The sequence below is a fragment of the Platichthys flesus genome, chromosome 20, assembly GCF_949316205.1.
Source record: "Platichthys flesus chromosome 20, fPlaFle2.1, whole genome shotgun sequence".
In the NCBI taxonomy this organism is placed as follows: domain Eukaryota; kingdom Metazoa; phylum Chordata; class Actinopteri; order Pleuronectiformes; family Pleuronectidae; genus Platichthys; species Platichthys flesus.
The window spans coordinates 5,877,041-5,897,222 of NC_084964.1; the positions used below are offsets into that span (position 1 = coordinate 5,877,041).

The 20,182-nt window shown below is 42.0% G+C and overlaps 2 protein-coding genes and 1 non-coding gene across 3 annotated transcripts in view; 1 reads left to right on the top strand and 2 right to left on the bottom strand.

The window, feature by feature from the left end:
• spag9b (sperm associated antigen 9b) overlaps nucleotides 1-10,333 on the bottom strand; it is a 37,806-nt gene extending 27,473 nt beyond the window's left edge. Inside the window, exons 1-2 of the mRNA XM_062413890.1 lie at nucleotides 9,591-10,333; nucleotides 22-142 (exon numbers count right to left, since the gene is read on the bottom strand). Coding sequence (XP_062269874.1) covers nucleotides 22-142; nucleotides 9,591-9,890 — 421 coding nt within the window. The 5' untranslated portion in view covers nucleotides 9,891-10,333. The remainder of the gene's footprint in view (nucleotides 1-21; nucleotides 143-9,590) is intronic.
• Nucleotides 10,334-11,345: 1,012 nt separating this feature from the next.
• On the bottom strand, nucleotides 11,346-19,750 carry daglb (diacylglycerol lipase, beta). Its single transcript, XM_062378531.1, has 15 exons — nucleotides 19,027-19,750; nucleotides 18,779-18,930; nucleotides 18,209-18,383; nucleotides 17,857-18,124; nucleotides 17,169-17,291; nucleotides 16,953-17,080; nucleotides 16,595-16,721; nucleotides 16,363-16,446; nucleotides 15,249-15,326; nucleotides 15,070-15,150; nucleotides 14,550-14,677; nucleotides 13,747-13,815; nucleotides 13,316-13,388; nucleotides 12,950-13,203; nucleotides 11,346-12,370 (listed from the first exon to the last, which is right to left on the bottom strand). The coding sequence occupies exons 1-15, from the start codon at nucleotides 19,119-19,121 to the stop codon at nucleotides 12,175-12,177; spliced, it is 2,031 nt and encodes a 676-aa protein (XP_062234515.1). The 5' UTR covers nucleotides 19,122-19,750; the 3' UTR covers nucleotides 11,346-12,174.
• A 233-nt stretch (nucleotides 19,751-19,983) lies between these two features.
• On the top strand, nucleotides 19,984-20,055 carry trnaq-cug (transfer RNA glutamine (anticodon CUG)). Its single transcript has one exon. It is a non-coding gene; the product is annotated as a tRNA-Gln (tRNA).
• Nucleotides 20,056-20,182: the final 127 nt, after the last annotated feature.

Consider the following 20,182-nt stretch of genomic DNA (forward strand, 5'->3'; position numbering starts at 1 on the left):
CGTGCAATGTGATGGACTTACTCTGGTCTGCATAGTTTTTAGCCTTTAACTCTAGTTGACGAGTGTGAGACTCCAATTTCACCAGTTGACGCTGGAGGTCTTTCTTCTCACCGTCCTGAGAATCTTCGAGGACAATGTACCTCTGCAGACAAAGAGGAAACGCACACATTTAGTATATATGCACTGCGAACTCAGAAAGCTTTCACACCTACCTTGTTTGGTTGGGACCTTCTGATTCTTACATTTTGTCCAAACTATGTGTGTCTGACTACGATCCAGACCAACAGACCAACATTTTGTCTAACGGAACTATGGCATGGATCTTGCAGTCTACAAAAAATGTCTGAACAATTGCAGGGAGTTGAGACAGAATTTTAACAATAGAAGAATAAAAAGAAGTGGCTCACAGGATTGCTAGAGTCTTCACCTCGGATGATATTATGTTTGAACAAAAAGGACGTTCATTTGGCGCATTTGAACTTGTGTCAAGTACTGTGCCTGAAGTTGGTGATGCTGATATTATTAGCATAACAGCGGCAACTTAATAAACTGATTCATTTATTTTCTTTATTCAAATTAAAATCTAACACTACTACCCTGGAACTGACACCAAGCTGACTTACACCCATCTACAAACCAATACATGTCAAGTATATTAGATGCATGCCATGTAGGTGATGACGAAAGGACACGTACAAAAGTGTAAGGTTAGCTGCCTAAACTATGTGAAATCAAAACTAACTGGATCGGATGAAAACTATTTGAACCTTTAGGCCTTTGTGCAGACTTCCCCTTGTGACAATGTCCTAACATGAGCACTATACATTTCTGCTGATAGTAAATGGCTGAAGATTTTCTGTTGGCAGCTACAGGAGCCAGAAACAACACACATGCATGCGAGAAACCAGTTCCACTTAGCTCGTCTGACATGAGCTGTGAATGACCATACAAACATCACTACCTATAAAATTAAATGGTAGAAGTGTGCGTTGAAATAAGTGTTAAGACTGGAATGAGAGCTTGGGAGCAAAATGTTTTGAGTGTGTGTATGTGTTAAAGATCTGCTAATGCTGTTGATCTCAGTGTAAACCACAGCATCTGTCTTCTGACCATTGTTAAAGTCATCTAACCTCTCCGCACAAAAGGTGCACAGCGACAGCTTTCTCACAGAGAAAAGGATGCAGGCTATAATGTGTCATCTGAGGGGACAAAGACACACTCACAGATGGGCAAGTTAGTTACAGTTGAAAATAGTGTCAAGGTTGTTTTAGCCGACATTACTTCAGGGGATCTGCAGAACTTTGACTTTTTTTTAAAGCTGAAAAAACTTGATGAACAACAAAGAAGAGGAGACTTATATTCATAAACTGTAACATACTGGAAATCGTCCTTGTTTGATAAACTGTCTGAGGTCACTAACTCACCAAGCTGGCCAAACCTAATCCATTTAATGGTGGGTCAACCACTACTCCCTGATCAATTTAGTCTTTGTGATAAAATACGTTTCGAAAAAACTCTTGAAAGTGGGTCAAATACCAAGATTAAGTGAAGGAAACTGACAAAAAATGAGTGTTATTTCGCCGGAGGGCCCGCAATAGAGAAGGAACATGTTATAAAACTCTTCTCACTTGGAAACTATTGCAGTAAATAAATACTGAATATGCCACATTTCAAAGACTTCAATGATTTAAATGTTTATTTAGTGTCGATATCTATTAAGTTTTAAAAAGTGAGCATGAGCTGGGGTGAGACCACTTTCTTCATTAGGGATTAATCGTGCTATTATTTTCTTTATCAATCATTTGGTCCTTGGGGTTGTGAAGAAAATGAACCCTGAAGGGATCATTAATATTTGTACTAAATTGAATCCATCCATACAAAATACATCTGGTCTTGCTAGAGGGGTCAGGGCTTCATCGTCTGTGGATCATAATAATTGCAATATATTCAAAAGTTGAGATACTTAAGTCTGGACCATAGTGTCCAAGAGTAACAAAGCAGCGAGGTAAACAAATATTTAACCCCTTACCCAAAGCGATAACTCAACTCAGGAAATGTGTCAATACCAAGAACCTCCCCTGACTCATATTTTAAAACTGAATATGTCATTTTTTAATGGAAGTTATCATGAGGTCAACGATTCAATTCAACTTTATTTCCCTGTAAAGGCAAGTGATGCCAACTGATGAGGGATGAGCTAAAGTAATAGATAGAGGATACACTTAATTGAACGTGGTTGATTTCTTAAGATTTTGGCTCAATTCATTGTCAGTATCAGCACAGATACCAATCCGACACTGCCATTAATAAAGCTTTACTGCCGGAATTTCACTGATGTTTCCCTCTTTAATGTGAATATTTTCTATAATAGTTAACTTCATATTTTTAGTTGCCCAAAAGTAAACAGAACAAAATATAATATTTTCAGGTCAATATCCGTCTCCATCTTTTGCTTTCATTTACCATTGTATTAATCTCTTTTGTTTCATGAGTGTTTTTCATCCCCATTCCCTAAAACATAAAGTGGAGCGGAGCAGAGTTGAGACAGCTTGACAACAAGTTGAGTGATGTTATATTTCAAGTGTTTTACTAAAACCCAAGGTGGAAGCCAAAAATAATAAATGTATCTTTGATGATCTCTCGGTTGATTTGAATTTTTAGGAGCCCATCTTTGATTTCCAGCTGATCAGCTGAGTCAAGTGTTTCAGACAACAGGCAGAGTTTGTACGCCTGGGAACATGCAGTCTTGTGATGTGGCTCCTCATGTGGATGAGACGCCATGTGGTCGGGCCCCGGGCGGGGTATACGTAGAAGTCATCTACAGGGAGACGAGGATCACCTGAGTGCTCTCTTAAAAGCGCTCATACGCAAGTCACAGTGAGATTAGATGTGTCTAACAAACGTTGTTTCTTCAAGATGCCTTAGTGAACTTTCCTTAAAAACCAAGCCTGTTTTATTATTGTCCATTATATATTTAGCACAATTCACTCATTGAGGGTATGAGATGGGGTTTTTTTCTCTCCCTTTGGACTCAAAATCTATCAGTGGAGGTAATTTTGCCAATAATCCTCTTCGAATGTTCTCTTTATCAACTGGCATCTAACAAAGAACACACAAGTCAATATAGAGCATCTTAAGAACTGAGGTATTAAATCAGCATTTCCAATCTAAATCTTCTAAGAGCATGAACATGGGGGGGCTTCTGTAAAGCTGTTTTCAGAAATGAACTTCAGAGAATGTCAGCATGATTAGGTCCACACTTTCTCCGGAGTTTGCCTTTCATAGACGAACAACACAGCAGGAAGATCGCTGCTCAGACATATTCACATATCTCATACAGGTATCTCCAGGGTATTAAGATGAGGCGTGATAATGTATAAGTTCGGCTGTTTTTATTTTTATTTACAGCACATCGACAAAAGCTCTTCACATCTTCCGTCCTGTGTCTTCTGCATTGTATGGTAGAGTTTTGAGTCAAGAGTTAAAATCGTCACGGACACACCCACTCGCTGACAGGAAATCCTGCGGAGGACTGTCTGCTGTATTCTCACATGGGCTCATTCAGACAGTCTAAGGATTTTTTACGAGGGGGCTGTGTGGAGAAACTCTGGAGAAAGTCCAAAGTGTCTCACTCCGACATTTGATCTCTCATATACAGAATGTCCGCGGATTCTCCAAAGATCAGTGCATGTCCAAAAGCAGATTTTTTGTGTTCAGTAAAACAAAAGATAAAATAATCAAGTTACAAGCCTTGGTTTGTGTTTCTAAAACGCTGCCTGAAAATATATTTGGAATAACTGGAGACCCCTCCTTAAACTTAGATCAATTAACCATAAAAGGCACTCTACTTCACCCAATGAAAGACTACCCTCCTCCAGATTCAACACATTCATCAGAAGCTCCAATATCATCCTTTTCATCATGCAGATCATCACATGACCTGGGAAAGAAGCTTGTTCATATGACAATGCTCCAGAGAATGAATGTTCCAGTGGTTTAACATCCACTCTTCCCCCTGTACTGCATGCATAAGGCTCCCTTTGTCCCAGAGTGCAAACACACACATTTTCAGACACACAAACACATATGGCTGCAGAACATGCACGCGCACGCACACACAGACACAGAGAGCTCCACTGTACTGGCACTCAATTAACAAGAGGGTGAAATCGACTCCGCCTTAGTGTTTTGGCTGTAGGTTGTTATTGAGACATTTTGGGAAACAAAAGTGTTCAAAGGTGAAGTTCACCCAAAAATTTGAATGTACTCATTATCTAATCACCACTATGCTGATGTAGGGCTAAGTGAAGTTTGGGCCTCCATCCTTTGAGCCGGCATTCTGGTGAGTTAATGAGTACATTTTCATCTTTGGGTAAACAATATACTTTTAAGGCCACGGCCACTAGACCGTAAACTGACAGAAGTACCAGTGCAGTGTGTCTAAGTCTATGTATCCTGGTTCTAGGGCTGGGATAACAGCATTATAATGACATGGTCAATGATGTTATGAGGATACTGGCCTTTTGATGAAAACTTAATGGCCTAGAGCTATCAAGTGACTTACAACAAGTGATCAGCCAGTGGCTCTGTGTCATTATGAGACCTGCAGCTGCTGATAAACCTGATGGTCAAAAAAATGAATAAAAGAGACTTTCTTCAGCCAAACTGACAGCTCTGGGAGAGTGAGTCAGTCACAGCTCCAATGCCAACTAATGATGACAGTGGTGTTGTTTATGTCTTAAGCTGCTTTCAGACAACTCCAGAAACTCTCCAGGAATTATCCAGGACTGTGCGTGAGCATGCAAAGGTCAAGTCAGTTGCTCGAGACATTCTCCCGAGTTTTTCCTTCCAGCACCATAGTAAAAACTCAAGACAATGTCCTAGTGAGCCCAAGTGAGAACGCAGCAGATTTAGGTCCACAGGACCATGAGCGAGCAGGTGTGTTGATGTGAAAACTGAAAAAGAAAATCTTAGAGGAAAGATTGACGGACCCTTATCAATTAGCTGAAATTTTATCTAAGTAGGCTGTGGTCTTTTGCAGGTCAGCAGACGACCCTCACTGGACAGAAGAACTGAGGGAAGTGGTGTTTTTTTTTTCCTCAAGTATTTCCTGCCTTGCCTTTTCCTCTACACGGCTCTAAAAACTACTTAAGAGAACGTATTCCTCTGGACTTGGAGCAGGGAAAGGAAGGACTTGGCCTTGCTTTGTTTTTGTTTGGTAGGATTAATCTGATTCATTACATCTACAGAGACTTGTTGCCAAAATGAAAAGCCTAATATTCAAGTGTGTGCCAGGCTACTCATTTGCCTCTTTCGAGTAGAACATTTTTTGGTATTGGGGGGAAACATTCAATTTAAACAGTCTGAATGGGTTATCAATTTCCCTCATTGTTGTGATGGTTTAACCATGTGATTTGCAAATGATATCAACTTTGACACACATTTTCGAATGACGAAATAAAAGGGCGTGTGTACCTGCATTTGGTAGTCAACAAAAAACTGGACTGCAATGGAGCGTACAGATCGATGCCTATAAGAAGAGAATACAAGGGCAGTAGTATATACAACATTGGTGGAGGATTGGCTGCAGACACTTACAATTAAACAGCACAACATTACGATTCTGCCAATATTGTTCAGCAAGTAAGATGTCTTTTGTCTTTTGAGTTAAGATTTTACTGTTAATTGTACTTGTTGTGGGGATCGAGGGAACCCCTGGTAAATTTGCTTTAGTTTTGCATTCTAAAGAAACCGCTGTCAAATATTTATTGCTACACACAAAGAAAAAGAGGCGGTGACACACAAAGACAAAGTCACACCCTGCCGAGCCACAGTGTAGATTTGAATGAAATGGCTGGGACAGTGAACTGTTCTGTGAATTAACTTCTCTCCGTAGAGTCACAACATAGTATCGCCATAAATGCCAAATCCTGAATTATGGCTTTTTATTCAAGTTCCTGTGCGGACATACACAGAAGATGACCTCAACTATGGAGAGGATGTCAAGTTAAAGGACAAGACCTATGACATCATGTCAGCATGACAATAATACTGATCACAGCTACATGAGAAGTATGCGGCTGCCATTTAACACACAAGAGCCAAAGGGGAAAAGACCAATGAGCCCCTAGCATACCAATGGAAAATCCAATATACATGGTCGATGTAAAAGCTGTGGTAACATGTTACAACATGACTTACACTGTTCACACACTGCAGTGTGACCTGTTGTGCTGTTCATTCAACATCTAAATGTCAAATCGAATGTCAACTAGAAAACTACAACCGCACATGAACATATCGGGCTGTGACGTCCAAATCCTGATATTTATCTACTTGTTAGATCTATGCTGTTCTGTAATATTTTAATCCTGTTACCAGTCTAAACGATGTTGGCCACCCCTGATTTTGCTTGGATTAGAAGTGTAAGAAGGCTGGAAACATAATAAGACTGATTAAGCACAAACCCCTTGCAGTACAGATGGCTGAGTGAGGGGCTGCTTGTTGGTGTAATGCCCTACCATGTGGACCAGGGAGGATTAAGAGAAGAAGTGTGTTACAGCTTTAAAGCAAAAAAAACACAGAAAAAAGTGGAATCTGTCGCTCTGGCAGGACTTATATAAACATGACCAATAATTCCAATCATATTGAAATGTAATGGTTGGCTGACGTACCTGTCTGTGTCTAACAGACCTGCCTGCCTGCATGTACCCTGCCCATGCTCTCACTGCACATGACCAGCGTCTTCAGCTGGAGCGAAATATACCACTGAAGCAGAGACGAGGGCTAGAAGTTAGGGAGCATGTCACTTAACAGCCGTCTCCTAGCAGTTGTCATGCAGTGTGCTTACATTTGTTTTCAGGGCTTTGGCAAGAGGGTTAAGGGGAGGGGCTGGGTTGGATTGGTTGCATTTTTAAAAGTGTAGCCTGCTCTTCCTATTTTTTCTAGGATTAACAACCCTAGCTTTAAGTTAGTATTTACAGGAAACATATTTCTCATAAAGTTTGAATTGAGCTGAAAATAACATTAAAGCTATTACTGCATGAATGGAACACATGTAACCGTTAATAGTGATCAAATTACTCCTGTAAGTGACTAAGCGGGGAGGTTTAGTCACAGCAGCAGTCACCGAGGAGCCATCCCACAAAGTACTTTCAAAACAAAAGCATGCAAATATTGGACAAAGTTTAAGCCATATTGAACATTAAGAAGTAATTCACTCACATTACTTAATTTATTTTTTACAGTTATGTGCAGTGACATCAGAGTCTATCACTAACTGGATGGAAAGATCTATAGTTCACTACACTTGCCAGCACAGGTTAAAGGTTCACTAAGCAACACACTGCTGTCACTTCATTTCTGAGTTCTTTCAAGCGCGATAATGACAAACTTAATAAACAGCTAGATTAATTTTAATAAATGTTATAATAATTCATTCACTTCCCTTGATTTAGGTCTGTGGTTATACATTCATTGTTTGATATTCTAAAGTTTTTTCCTTGAAATGTAGTTGTTACTTAATAAAAAATGGTTAACCAATGAATTCATTTTTATGATTCCTGTGAGACACATTGCAATCTTTATCACTTGTATCACTATTTATCATAGTATTCTTAGTGTGGGCAGGTTTTCCTTACAGTACAGTCAGCGAGATCTGCAAATATATTTGGATCATCACTCATTGCTAACAATAGGTGGTGTTAGTCTGAGTGCGAGGGGGAAACATGATGACATGTATTTACAGAAGCACAGCTGAGAGTAATGTTTGTACTGGTAGTACAGCAGAAAAGAAAAAACATGCAATCACTGGACCTCTTGCTTCAGATTCTACACATGCGTTTTGTCTGCGAATTCAAGACTTATGGCAGACCTCTTTGTGAGGAGGAAAGATTTGATGTAGCAAAAGACAGCACCAAAACTGTATGACAGGCAGGAGAAATTAAGTGAGAAAGTCATAAAACAATAGCATTACAATGAAGTAGGAAGGATGTGTTACGGGTTAGGGAAGAACCCTATCAATTATTGTCTAAATCCAGATAAGGGGTCGGATCCAGGAGATTGTTTTAGCTCCTTTAATATTGCGAAAATGGCATTTTATTCCACATTTTGGTGAATTTCCCTAGAAATAAAAGGAGCTTCTTCTTAATGTAGACATCATTAGAATGCCAATATAAACAGATTCAATTTTGTCAGGATCTGGACAGTGATTCCAGATTTTGTGAATCAAAATATGTTTTTTTATGGGGGTGATGTTTTTTTGGTTATTGTACAGTCACAAATATCCCTTCCAACTTTATTAGAGAATGGATATTTCGCCTGTGTTTATTGTAAACAAGCAGAACATTTCTGTGTACAGGGTATGTGTATTTGACACAATAGATGTGCAATATGGCGGAGGAATGCACTCTCAGATTGCCCTTTATAGTGACAATATATTACACAGCTCAAAGTCTGCACTCCCTCCCAATGAAATAAAGGAGAGTGAGCAGTAGGGACATCACAGTGCTGTTACATATTTGGTCAGATTACTTTGATATGGCATCTCCACAATTTTCAAACAGGGCAGTGGGCCTTTGTCTAAAACGAATAAAAACAGCTAAAATTAAGTTTCATCTCAGAACTGCCACAACTACAGAAAACATAATTCTGTACACATAATAGAGAGGACTGAAGGGGGGGGAGTTCTAAGGGAAATACCCATAAGAGTATGTATTACTCCTGCAATAATGTATTCGCATGTGAAGTCTTGTGCAATGTATGCCATGATTTTGTCTTTTTAAAAGTATATTTTACAAGAATATTTATATGAATGTCTCTTTTTCTTTGAATGAATGCTCTTTTTACTTTGCTTGCTGTGTGAATGCACTCCCTGGACGGCGCAAAATAACCTGGTTGTGCTCTGTGCAACGGCAACAAATAGGATCTATCTCTCTGTGAGACTGTGATTAGACCTGATCACTGGGATTCACGTGTTGCATTAGTCGGAAGGGTGACACAAAGCCAGTGCTTCAAAACCAAATCAGTGGCCGCTTTGCAAATACATGAGGCGTGACTGCAAATCACCGTTGAGGTGTAACAAGCTAAACTAAAAACTAAGTGGTGTGTGAAATCATCCAGGCTGTCCCAGAGAGGAGCAGCACCCGTGTTAACACCCAGTCCGAGTGCAGTGGTACAGGTTGTTCTGCAGCATTGTTGATGTGTGTGTGTATGTGTGATCACTTTTCTTAGAAACCTCAGCACATCCAACTATGATTCTTTCCACTGATTGTATTTTATGGCGTAATGTTTGCCCCCGTGTGACATAGAAATACTCTGTTACCCGTTTGTAAACTGCAATTACTCAAAGAGTGTGTACTTTGAGGGATGTGTAGATACGCCGAATTAGAAGAAGAGTTATACATTTCATAAAAATACACTTAATTCGCAGTCAATGAGATTTGATATGGAGATGATAAGCATCTCGAAAGTGTATTGCAATATTTTGGAGTGGAGTTCCGCGTCCATGCTTCGAATCAAAGTGTACAACGCTGTTGTTAATCTGTAATCCGGGGTCTGAGTTAGTTCGGCGGCTGCTTTGGGGCACCCACCTCCTCGGCGTGTTTCCTCAGAGCCTTCTCTCGCTCGTACTGGGTGACCAGCTGCTCGTTGTCCTCCTTCAGCAGCTCCAGCTCCACTTCTTGCTCCTGGTTGACAGCGAACACCGAGTCCAAGTTCTCCAGCACGGCGACGACCAGCGGCATCAGCTCCTTCACCACGTCCTCGCCGTACCTCTCGATGAGCCGCTCGAACTCGCGGTAGATGGAGCTGGCCAAGCCGGACACCCGCTCGGACATCATGGCAGAGCCGCCAGAGTCGTCCTGGTACAGGACCACGTCGTCCAGCTCCATTTTCACCCCGCTCCGCTCCGCTCTCCCCCGGCTAACGTTGACGAGCTAGCCGCAAGCTTCAGCTGGCAAGCGGCTGTCCTGTCCGCCTTCTCACTTTGGGGCGCAACAAATAAAACTGCTCCTAAAACCTCGCTCGCATGTTTTTTGTCGTGCAGATACGACTTTGCACTTTATATATATATATTTGAGAAAGTCTCATGTGTGTGGACGGCTGAGTTTCAAGCTGCTAGCCTGAGCGCTAGCGACACTGAAAAGTCTTCACTTGGCTCCTAGTGAGTTTCCCTGTCCAACAGATGATCCTGCCGGTGCCTTCACGTGCTGTCGGGAAAGTGGACACCTCTCAGTAGTAAGCGCCACAGAAAACACGATGCTTTCTCAAAAAGCTACGAGTCATTAAACGCAAAAGACGCCACTGCGATGTAACGGAGTGGCATCAGGCACAACAACTGAACGCTACCAGACCTGTAGTAAATAAAGTGAGAGAATAATTTCACCAGACCTGTTGCTCTAATACATTTCTGTTGTGTGACGTTTGAGGGGCGGAGATCACCACCCATCTACCCATTAAGAAAAACATCGTAAAAAAAACCACGACAAATCGGAGCATGTTCCGCTGTCATGTGTCACATTCACCGCCCTGGTAAATAAAAATAAAGTTATTGTTTAGAGTTCATTTCTCTCACAAGGAGTCAATCAGCGGGATCGTTTGTTCACAGGCAACGGTAGGAATCTGTTGTTGAGCCAACTCCTAATACTGTGTACATAAACTATCCGCATTGGAATTTATCCATGTCCGACCTCTGAAACAGGAGCTTACGAGCAACACCTGAATGTGTCACATGTCAGTAACTGGACGTCGCGGTGACGTAACATACTAAAGAGGGATGGAAGGCAATCCAACCCATAGAGATGTGTTCATTGATAAATTCCATAACTGTTTACAGGCCCCTCCCGTTGACTTATATGGCTTCAGTCTGGAGATTAATATCACTGTTTAGGATTTTAGAAGGTTACTCAATTTCCCACAGGCTCAACAGGTTGTTTTCAACATTTTGGGAAGAGAACTGGTATGGTGTTAAGTAGAGCCCATACCTCCACCGAGAGCCAACAGACCCCTGATGAAGCCCTGATGAAACCCCTGGCGGCGATCATCACAAAATACTCAATTAACACAATGAGCCAGTGAGCTAGATATTATTGCTGACTTTGCTGTTTGGGCTCATATGACAAGTGTGAAGGCCATTACCGGACAGGTTCTTTAGATATTTGATCCACATACAGACATTTGTGGAATATTAAAGACAATTTGAAATTCAAAAATCCTGGATTCACCCCCCAAAATGCAGCGAAATGTAATGATTTCTTCCCTGACCAATTCCTCATGCTTTTCACAGACCAAAAAAGACTAAACATAAACCTCCTCGGCGGAGGCAATAATAAACAGATGATGAGCACTTCAGGAGAAGCTTTTATTTGCACCAAGAAGTCCAACGCATTTCATTGAGTATGTGAAATAGTTATGCAGGCATCAGTTTATTGAAACTTAAATATTATTACCTGAAATTAAAGATGCAATATCTATGGCAAGTAAACAGGTTTCCACAAAATGAACAATCTTTCTACCATTTACATCTATGATGGTTATACCAAACAGCGTTCACGATTCAAACTGCAATGAATCGTGAAGACTTTTTCTGTAATGCATAGGCACTGTTCACCCTGATGTCTCAAGTGGTTAAATGCAGGACAGACTAACCACAGATACTAATCCATGGAGACATGAAGCTGAAGTCCACATGTGGAGGTGGGAGCTACCTTCACATCCTCACATCCAGAATGAGGCTGCTCCTCAGTCATCTCCACTTTTAAGGAAGACCAGAGCCGACACTGCTGCGTGCACGAGGAGGGGGGGGGGGAGCCTCCACAATAAATACAAAACTCACAGACAAACATAAGATGTAGACCACTGACATTACACAGCAACGGCACAATGCACATTAAAAAATCATGGCATGATTTGCTCTCGAAGTAACTCGGAGAGCGGGGAGAAAACAAATTATTTACATCAAATAATTTAAAAGTGCAATTTAACAATCAAGTCCTGGGGCTCCAACAAGTTTCTTTTCATTCATGCAGATCGCAACAGATAAATCTTTCATGTGTTTCCATTTTTTCATTACACTCAACTCCAAATGTATGTACTTAAAAGCCTGATATTAAGACACGGTTATATACAGGAGTGGGCTTAGTAGACAGGACAATGAGTCAGTGTGTTTGGAACACGTCAGATAGTGTTGTGCTGGCTCGTGTTGACAGACGACGGGCAGAGGGAGTAGGGCCTTTCACTGGTCAGACTGTTGAGCGCTCGAAGCACAGCGTCAGGCATGTGATCCGAAAGCATCCTGGGGCTGATCAGAATGCTCCTGAACGAAATTTCATTGGCCCACTCAGCGCGGAACCTGACCTGGGAAAAACAGGATCTGAAGGGAGAGGCAGAGAAAGAATAAAAAAATAACTTTGGTGGTTTGTCCTCTACCCGTCAGACGCTGACAGACATCTTGAATTCAGTTTGTACTGTATGGGAATATTGCGGAGGGGGTGATGTTCAACCAACAGTTAAAAAAAAAATCCATTTACAAATATCTTTTAAAGGTCATTTGGTTCTCAAGTCATGTGGTGTCATGTATTACACAAGGCAAGTGCCTCCAAATTTCTTCTATCTTCATGTTAGTGTTTTAAAAAGCCCTCTCGCTATTAGAAACATCATCAGAAAATCTCCAGAGATACAATACACTCTTAAAATAGCGAGTTTTGACAAAGGTTCAGTTATGCAGTAAGGTTGGCCTGCCTGCTTGCTTCTTTCAGTACATATCTGAAGTTACCATTTTTAAGGACAAGGCTCACATCCTCTCATGTGATAATATTTTACTGGAGCATCATTGTGCATCCTGGCATTAGCGCCACTGCTAAAGGAGGAGGAGCACAGCAGGACTTATCTAAGCCTATAAATTATGAATAATTTTTCAATTGATCGACAGAATCAACCTTGACAGATATACCTCCGTGACGGCCCGTCCTCTGTGATGTGCATAATGCGTCCAGGTAGGAACAGGGGTAAATAAGCCGCCTTGTGGGCCGGTGAGTCATCGGATGCAAGGCTCTGATACGATGATGAATGGCGAATCATCAGTGACTCCTCCCCCAGCAGCGGCTGGCTGAGCTCCTCCTCCCTCCTGTTGTCCATCTCCGTGGGGAAATCGTCCGGGTCTCCTCCAAACAGCTCATACCAACATCCCTTCAGCAGGATCCGGTACTGAGACACAGACAGGAAAAAAAGACAAATACAGAAAAATAAGATACAGAGAAACTGTGTTTACTGTTGTGAGAAGATGTCAGAACATGACTGTGCACTGAACGGTTATTACTTTGGGCTTATTGCAGTTGGAAACTATTTTAAGGATCCTTCTCTTCAGATCCTCCATGTTAGGAATGCTGAGCCTGTACAAAAACAAAGACAACAGAATGATTAACACATAGAGGGAATAGTGCAGAGGGCAAATGCAGCAGTGAAAAAAGGAACATGCGAGTCATACTCTCCTTCTGTAATAACAGGGCAGAGCCAAATATAGAATGTCCATCACACAGCAGTCTATAATAGTCTGTGCACCACAGCACATTCATATTGGCCTTTTTTGGGAGACATGAGTTTGCAGTGCTGTTAATACGAATGTATCTTCAGTGATGCACAATATCATAAGAAACTGGCAGGTATCAACACGCAATGTTTACTCATGATTCATTTCAACACAATGGAATAACTAAGAACTATATGAGGAGTAGAAGGCATCAGTGTTACCTGGGAACCAGATCCTTTCCCAGCAGGACAGACACCACAAAGTCCTTGGAGTAATCAGCTAAGGCTTTACTGCACAGGCAGAAAAGACACAAAAGAACACATTGGAAGGAGAATTCAACAATGAACTTCAGTTCATTTGTTAACAAGAGTTATGTGTCTATTTATTCCAACTAGAGATGCTCCGGTACTGATGTAAGCATCTGAAACTCTGATACTGTTGGGTATCAGCGAGTTCAAGAATCTTTGTAAATTAAATACAAGAGTGATTGTTGTGTATGCCTACACTTACTTATTTGTTGTTGTAAAATACAACTGTTTTATTAATGTTATCATTATACATCTAGATTACATGTGAATGTCTACATTCAATAGTACCTTACATGTTTTTTATCTCACAGTTTTCATTTGTTACATCTGTACATTTCATTCCGTATATATTACAGAATTTAATATTATAATTCCTTATCCTATAAATTATTCTCGGTAAAACTGTTGTCTGATTTGTGTGAATGCACTGACAGGATTGCTATTCAATGTTGATGTACTCTATGCAATGACCGTAAAGGGAAGTATGATCCATTCTAAAGATAAAAATCAATCGCTATAACCTTTTACAACAATTTCAACTGTGTGGCTAAATTTCTAGGAGCACTACTAGCTCAAATTCAGTGATTCTGTCCAGGTCTGTCAGCTGCTTGTTCATTTACTTTATTTTATTTAGATATTATACAAAAAAAATTATATTTTCTACTTTGTGTAAAATATGACCCAGCTTCAGACAGTACTCTCCCAGCTGTCCTTACCTCAGGAGTCCCCCTGGTGGAGAAAAGGCATAGCACTGCAGGGTGGGGAAGGAGTTGCGCAGGAGTAGGGCCAGCAGTGAAGCTGTGCCAGCGCCCAGACTGTGACCAGTAATGACCAGTTTATACTCCTGCAAGCACAAGAACGAGCAAACAGGCAGGAAAGTTATTTAGAAGATTATTCCCAAACCATTTTCTCCGCAAATCTGATGAAATATCCCAATTTGATAATAAGCCTGTACACACAGAAAATATGGCCCATGTGTGTTTTCTGCTTCGACAAGTTGGCCGCACTAGTTCATTGAGATAATTGATTTAGCGTAGACAAGACTTGGTCATTATGTGTGTCTTAGCTCAGGCTAAGGTGACATTTCATTCCAGTCTCAGCTACACCATCCCTGTAAACTGGTCCCATTGATAACATCTCATTTCTTCCAAATAGGATTTGCCAGCAGGGGTCCAATTGAAATAAAGCATGAGAACGCCCTCTGTGGCTGAAATGCAGCTCCCAGTCACTTCTTACCGGTGCGACAGAAAAGGCCTGGTTCAGGATGCCATCTGTGACCAGCTTCTTGTAGATGTAACTGGCCGCCTGGTACATGCCCTGCATTAGTCGGGGGGAGGATATCAGCATTACTCTCTACTGGAACACACGTTACACATTAAGAGATGTGGACTGTCTACAAAGAAATGGGTATTTACCTTGTGAGCGTAGCAGGCTCCCATCACTCCTTCTATAGGCAGGTTCTCACATTCAGCAGACAGGTCTGTCAGGACGTCCTGCAGGACAGAAACACAGAGATACACAATGTACTGAGAAAGTGGCACTGCAGGTGAATATGTTTAACCAAATAATATGACTTTTTTTTGATCCAATACATTGACGCTGGTTTTAAAATCACATTTCTTAACAAATTTATAAAGAAAATTAATGTATGGGCTGAACATGGCTCATAACGCCACCTAGTGTTTCAGGGTTATGGTTAGGGACCTAAAAGGGCCCATGCTTATAGAGTCAGCTGTTTGGGACATCTCTCCATCATGACATTTATAAATATTTAAAAAGGTAAGCAGCCTCTCATGAAAGGCGGGCAACCCTCTGCTACATGCGACCGCTCATGAATGGAAATCTGGAAAGCTGCCCTCCTTTTCTGAAACTAAACCCCTAATCCACTACAACGTCTGCCATTCTGAGATGTCTCCTATCCTCTGCTGACCCTCAGATGTCTCTCTCTCACACACATCGCTGGAGTCCTAACTTAGCTTTAGCAAGGTAATTGGTATGTCTGTTAGGGGGGGGATGGGCCTGTCTCAGCTACGCCTCCCAGCACTGCCTTTTTTTTCCATTTTCACTGAGAGAGACAAAAATTTGGTATCGAATTAATGAAATCCTCTGTTGAATATTGTCAACCAGAATAAACCTTTAACCTTCACAGTTTAGATGTGTATATATGCCCTCACATGTGCCCACACTTATTCACTCTCACTTCCCTCTTAGTATTTTAATTTCTCTCGAGGAGATGTAGACCAAATGCCACCTATATTTATCACTCTATTTAGACACTACTCAGTCATCGTACAAACAGGGATGTGATGCTGAATATTAAGAGGAAATGGGAGAGCAAGAGCATGCATTACAAAGGTCCCACCGATGTCATTACAGAAAACGAAAACATTTAAAAATCTCCCTCTCACGTTTTTCACATGACAGAACCCAGTTTTTGTTCTAACAACACAACGCTTAACACATCAAACCAAAAGAAGACATATGAAAAGAACATTTTACACAGTTAGATATCATGTAGTTCCACCTCACCTTCAGTGACAGCGTTCCTCTGATGGCCACCAGAATGGCCTCTTGCTTGTGATCCAGAGCCACGAAAAAGGGGATTTCATAGATCTGCAGAAAAAATTTGATTGTTTACATGATCAACAGACTATAAGCCCAAAGTTTGAGGTACATTGAGACTGTCAGAGGGGTAGAGACCTCTAGAATTAAAACTCAGGGAAGCATTCCTGCCAGGGGGCGGGGCTTGTGTAATTCCTACCTGGTTGTGAAAGCTGACGTAGATGAAGTCTCTGTACTGCAAACCGGTGCTCTGCAGGATAGAGGAGAAGTGACACCCAAGGTGGTCTCCTCCTACGATGTCATACTCAGCTGCACGACTCCTACAGCTGTAACCCACATAGACACAAGTGAGTTACCGTCCTGAGACTTTATTAACCTTTATCTCTGGTTACGAGACAAAGAAAAAGAGAGATACTTTTAACAATGATGACCCCTGTTGCTGTGTAAATCATTTGTAAGATTATTATAATCAAGCAGGTTTAACTAATGTAACCTGGTAGCTCCACTGGTTTGACATTTGTGTCCCACTGATTAAAATAAGAAAGAGTGCATCTTACCAGTCTCCACTGAGTTTGCAGGGCCCAGTGAGGGGATTGGAGAAAATGTACAGCGGCCAGCCATAGGCTGCTGCAGCAAACTGCATCCAGTGAGCTGCTTTCTCCAACTCTGTTTCCAGATCTTCTCCCTTCAAACGATAAGAGACAAGTTACAGTAAAAACTGATGTCATGTCAGATGCCTAGTGCAGCTACATGACTGACAGGATGGTACTTACAATGGGAGAGGATGGACTGTGAGGCACTATCTCGTCAGGGTCCCTGCTTAGCTCCATTTTATCTTGCTCCTGGTGCAGCAGAGCCAAACCAGCTGCTATGTCACTGGGGACCAGATCTGTGTCCTGTCACACACACACAAGTACAAACACAAACACACACATAAACACACAGTTTGCATATTTTAATGAGTTTTGGATTGGGATGTTTGTTTGGCCAGTGGTGATGCTGGTTGCAGATTTCTTTCAGAAACTGTAAAAGTGACCTGCAGTAATTGAGCCACAGAGAGAACAGACCGGCTTCAGGACTCAAAACACATATCCCCTGAGCTGCGCCACCTTTGCAGCACAGAGAGCTGTTCACCTATTTTGTCAAAGTTCGGTAAAACTCAACTTAGTATGCGGAACCCTGAACTGGAGAATCAGTTTTCAATGTCGTAGTTGTGAATGTGCTGTAGTTTACTAGTATTGAATATATAGCATGTCCATCTGGCATCGAATTCAATCTGGCACCTCCTTGGGCCCTTACCAATACCAATGTGAAGTGTGAAACCGATGACATGAACGACTCTTGAGATATCCGAGGAATAGACAGAAAGACTGCGGTTTTTGGAATTAGTGGATAAATTTGATCAAAGTTAGCAAACCCGGTCAGTTGTAGCAGAAGATAAAAAGTGAAGATAGCCCTTACCGAGAAGAATCCGCTAAAGAGCTGGGAGATGCTGGAGAACGCCGCTCGGTGGCTTTCATCCTGCGGCAGAAAACAGCACAGGAGCCGCAGCCTGCACTCCCACACCTTGGCGGCTAGGGAGCGAGCTGTGGAGAAGAACTGGGTGCCCTCGGTGCTCTCCATGTCTCGTACTCCCAGGGGCTCCATGGCAGGGGCCTGAGGACGCGGGTTACCCAGGGGGTCAAACACAAACACCACGCCAACCGCCGTGAAGAGCAGGATGATCCAGCTGTTGTGATGGAGATAGGTAGATGATGTTTCAAAAACACTTTTTCGACCAATTCTAAAATGCTGTCATGGCGACGCAACCAACCTGGCAATCACTGCTGCAATGACGGAACCCACTGTTGCAAGATCGCAGCCTTTGCTATCGTCAGACACCCAGACGGCTCCCATGCAGGCCCACACCAGCTCAGGAATGTAGAGGAGAGCTCGCAGGTACACCAGTGCCGGGATAGAGCGACGCGGGCCAGGGTTTGTGATGGTTCCTGGGGAATGATCATAGACATCGGTGACTGATGTTTAATGCGCTGTAGTGCAGCTGAAGATTATGAAGTTGCAAAGTAAAAAACTGTGAAGTATGGGTGTCTCCTTTTTCCCTTTAAAAATAATGCACTGACAGTTCCTGCATTTAAGTTTACAACTGCGTTAATATAAAAAATGGCACATGTGTATATTTTGTGTGTGTGTGTGTGTGTGTGTCCTTGTCTTCCGAAAGTTTTTTAAAGGTTTCGTAAAGAAGCCACTCTCTTGCAAACATCCTCCATTGCATAACCCAGAATAACCTGTTTCAGACACTATTACTGACGTGGGCATGATTTTTAGTCCTATCATCTTTAAACATTATGCTCTCAACATGTTATTTAGAAGACAATTGATTTACCTTGGCCACTGACATAGACAATAGCCCATAATGACAGGATGATGAGCCCGAGCACAACCAACAGTCCCACCAGGTAGGTGTGAAGAACTCCTTTACCGTTACAATCGAAGTTACCCCCGTGGTAAGTGTAGAGGATCAGAGTGCCGATCCACCTGAGGAGAAGCAGTGAAGTCAATGATTACTATCATTTTATGGTTATTATTATTATCGCTCCTCTGTAAAACCACGTATGAGGGTAAGCAACATACCACAGCACACGGACGAACATTTCAAAGCATCCGGGGAAAACAAGGTCGTCACTGGCGATCCCCCAGCGCCGACCGAACACCACCATTCCAGGCATGTTGCCGCTGAATGAGCGGAAATCTCCCAGTGATGAGCACCAAACCTTCCCACCGCTACAAAGTGGACAGGATGCTGTTGAGCAATGGGCAGCTCACGTCATACATGACTTCACCGCCGAAGCAGCAGGAGCTACACGGGCTGGAGACGAGCCGTACCTACGTTTGTCACATTCTACTTTCCAATGTTGCCCAATCAACGAAAGATGACTCCTGTCTGCAGTGTGAGCTACAAGCTAGCGTTGTGCAGGAGCAGCGCGTGTTTCGGCTAACGTTACCTATTTCGTTTTGGGTGTCCGAGTCGAAGATGTTAACGACCTGACAACCGATAGATAGACTAATGCTGGATAATGTTGGTTAGATAACGTGGTTTACGACAGCTAGCAGACTGTATACCGTCGCGTGACTATCTCGTAACGTTTAGCTTTCTCGCTAAAAATACTCTTAAAGCTATTCTGAGAAAATGATCGTTAATCCCATTCGACAGAGGTTACTATTGTTTATCTATTTGTATACCGACGCCTGGTATCCAACCCAACGCTACCTGTTGGGTTCAGGAGTTTGAATACAATCAAATGGTTAAACAGGCGCTGGTTTGTTTTGTGTCTCTGTAAAGCCGAGTGTCTGACCGTCGGTGAGACCCGATTGCAACAGGGACAGCCAAATGACAGTTCCGTTTTTTTTTCGTTCCGCTACAGGCACGTAACACAAGTCCCTCTTCATTACGGGTTAGGATCAGGCGATTAAAAATGGTTCATTCTCATAGGTGTAAAATATGAATATCAAACCAGCTGCTTGTTTACTTCAGTGTTATCTTTATACATAGCAACTATATATAATTTAATTGTATGTAACAGGCACAGCGGTTCTATGGTGTAATGGTTAGCACTCTGGACTCTGAATCCAGCGATCCGAGTTCAAATCTCGGTAGAACCTGTCTTTTGTGTTTTGACAGCACGGTTGATGGTCCTGATGCAAAATGAACATCGAGAGTTACAGTCAAACGTTTTTATCTACAAGGCAAAATGTCTGGAAACAAGCGAAACAGGCGAAACAGCGAACA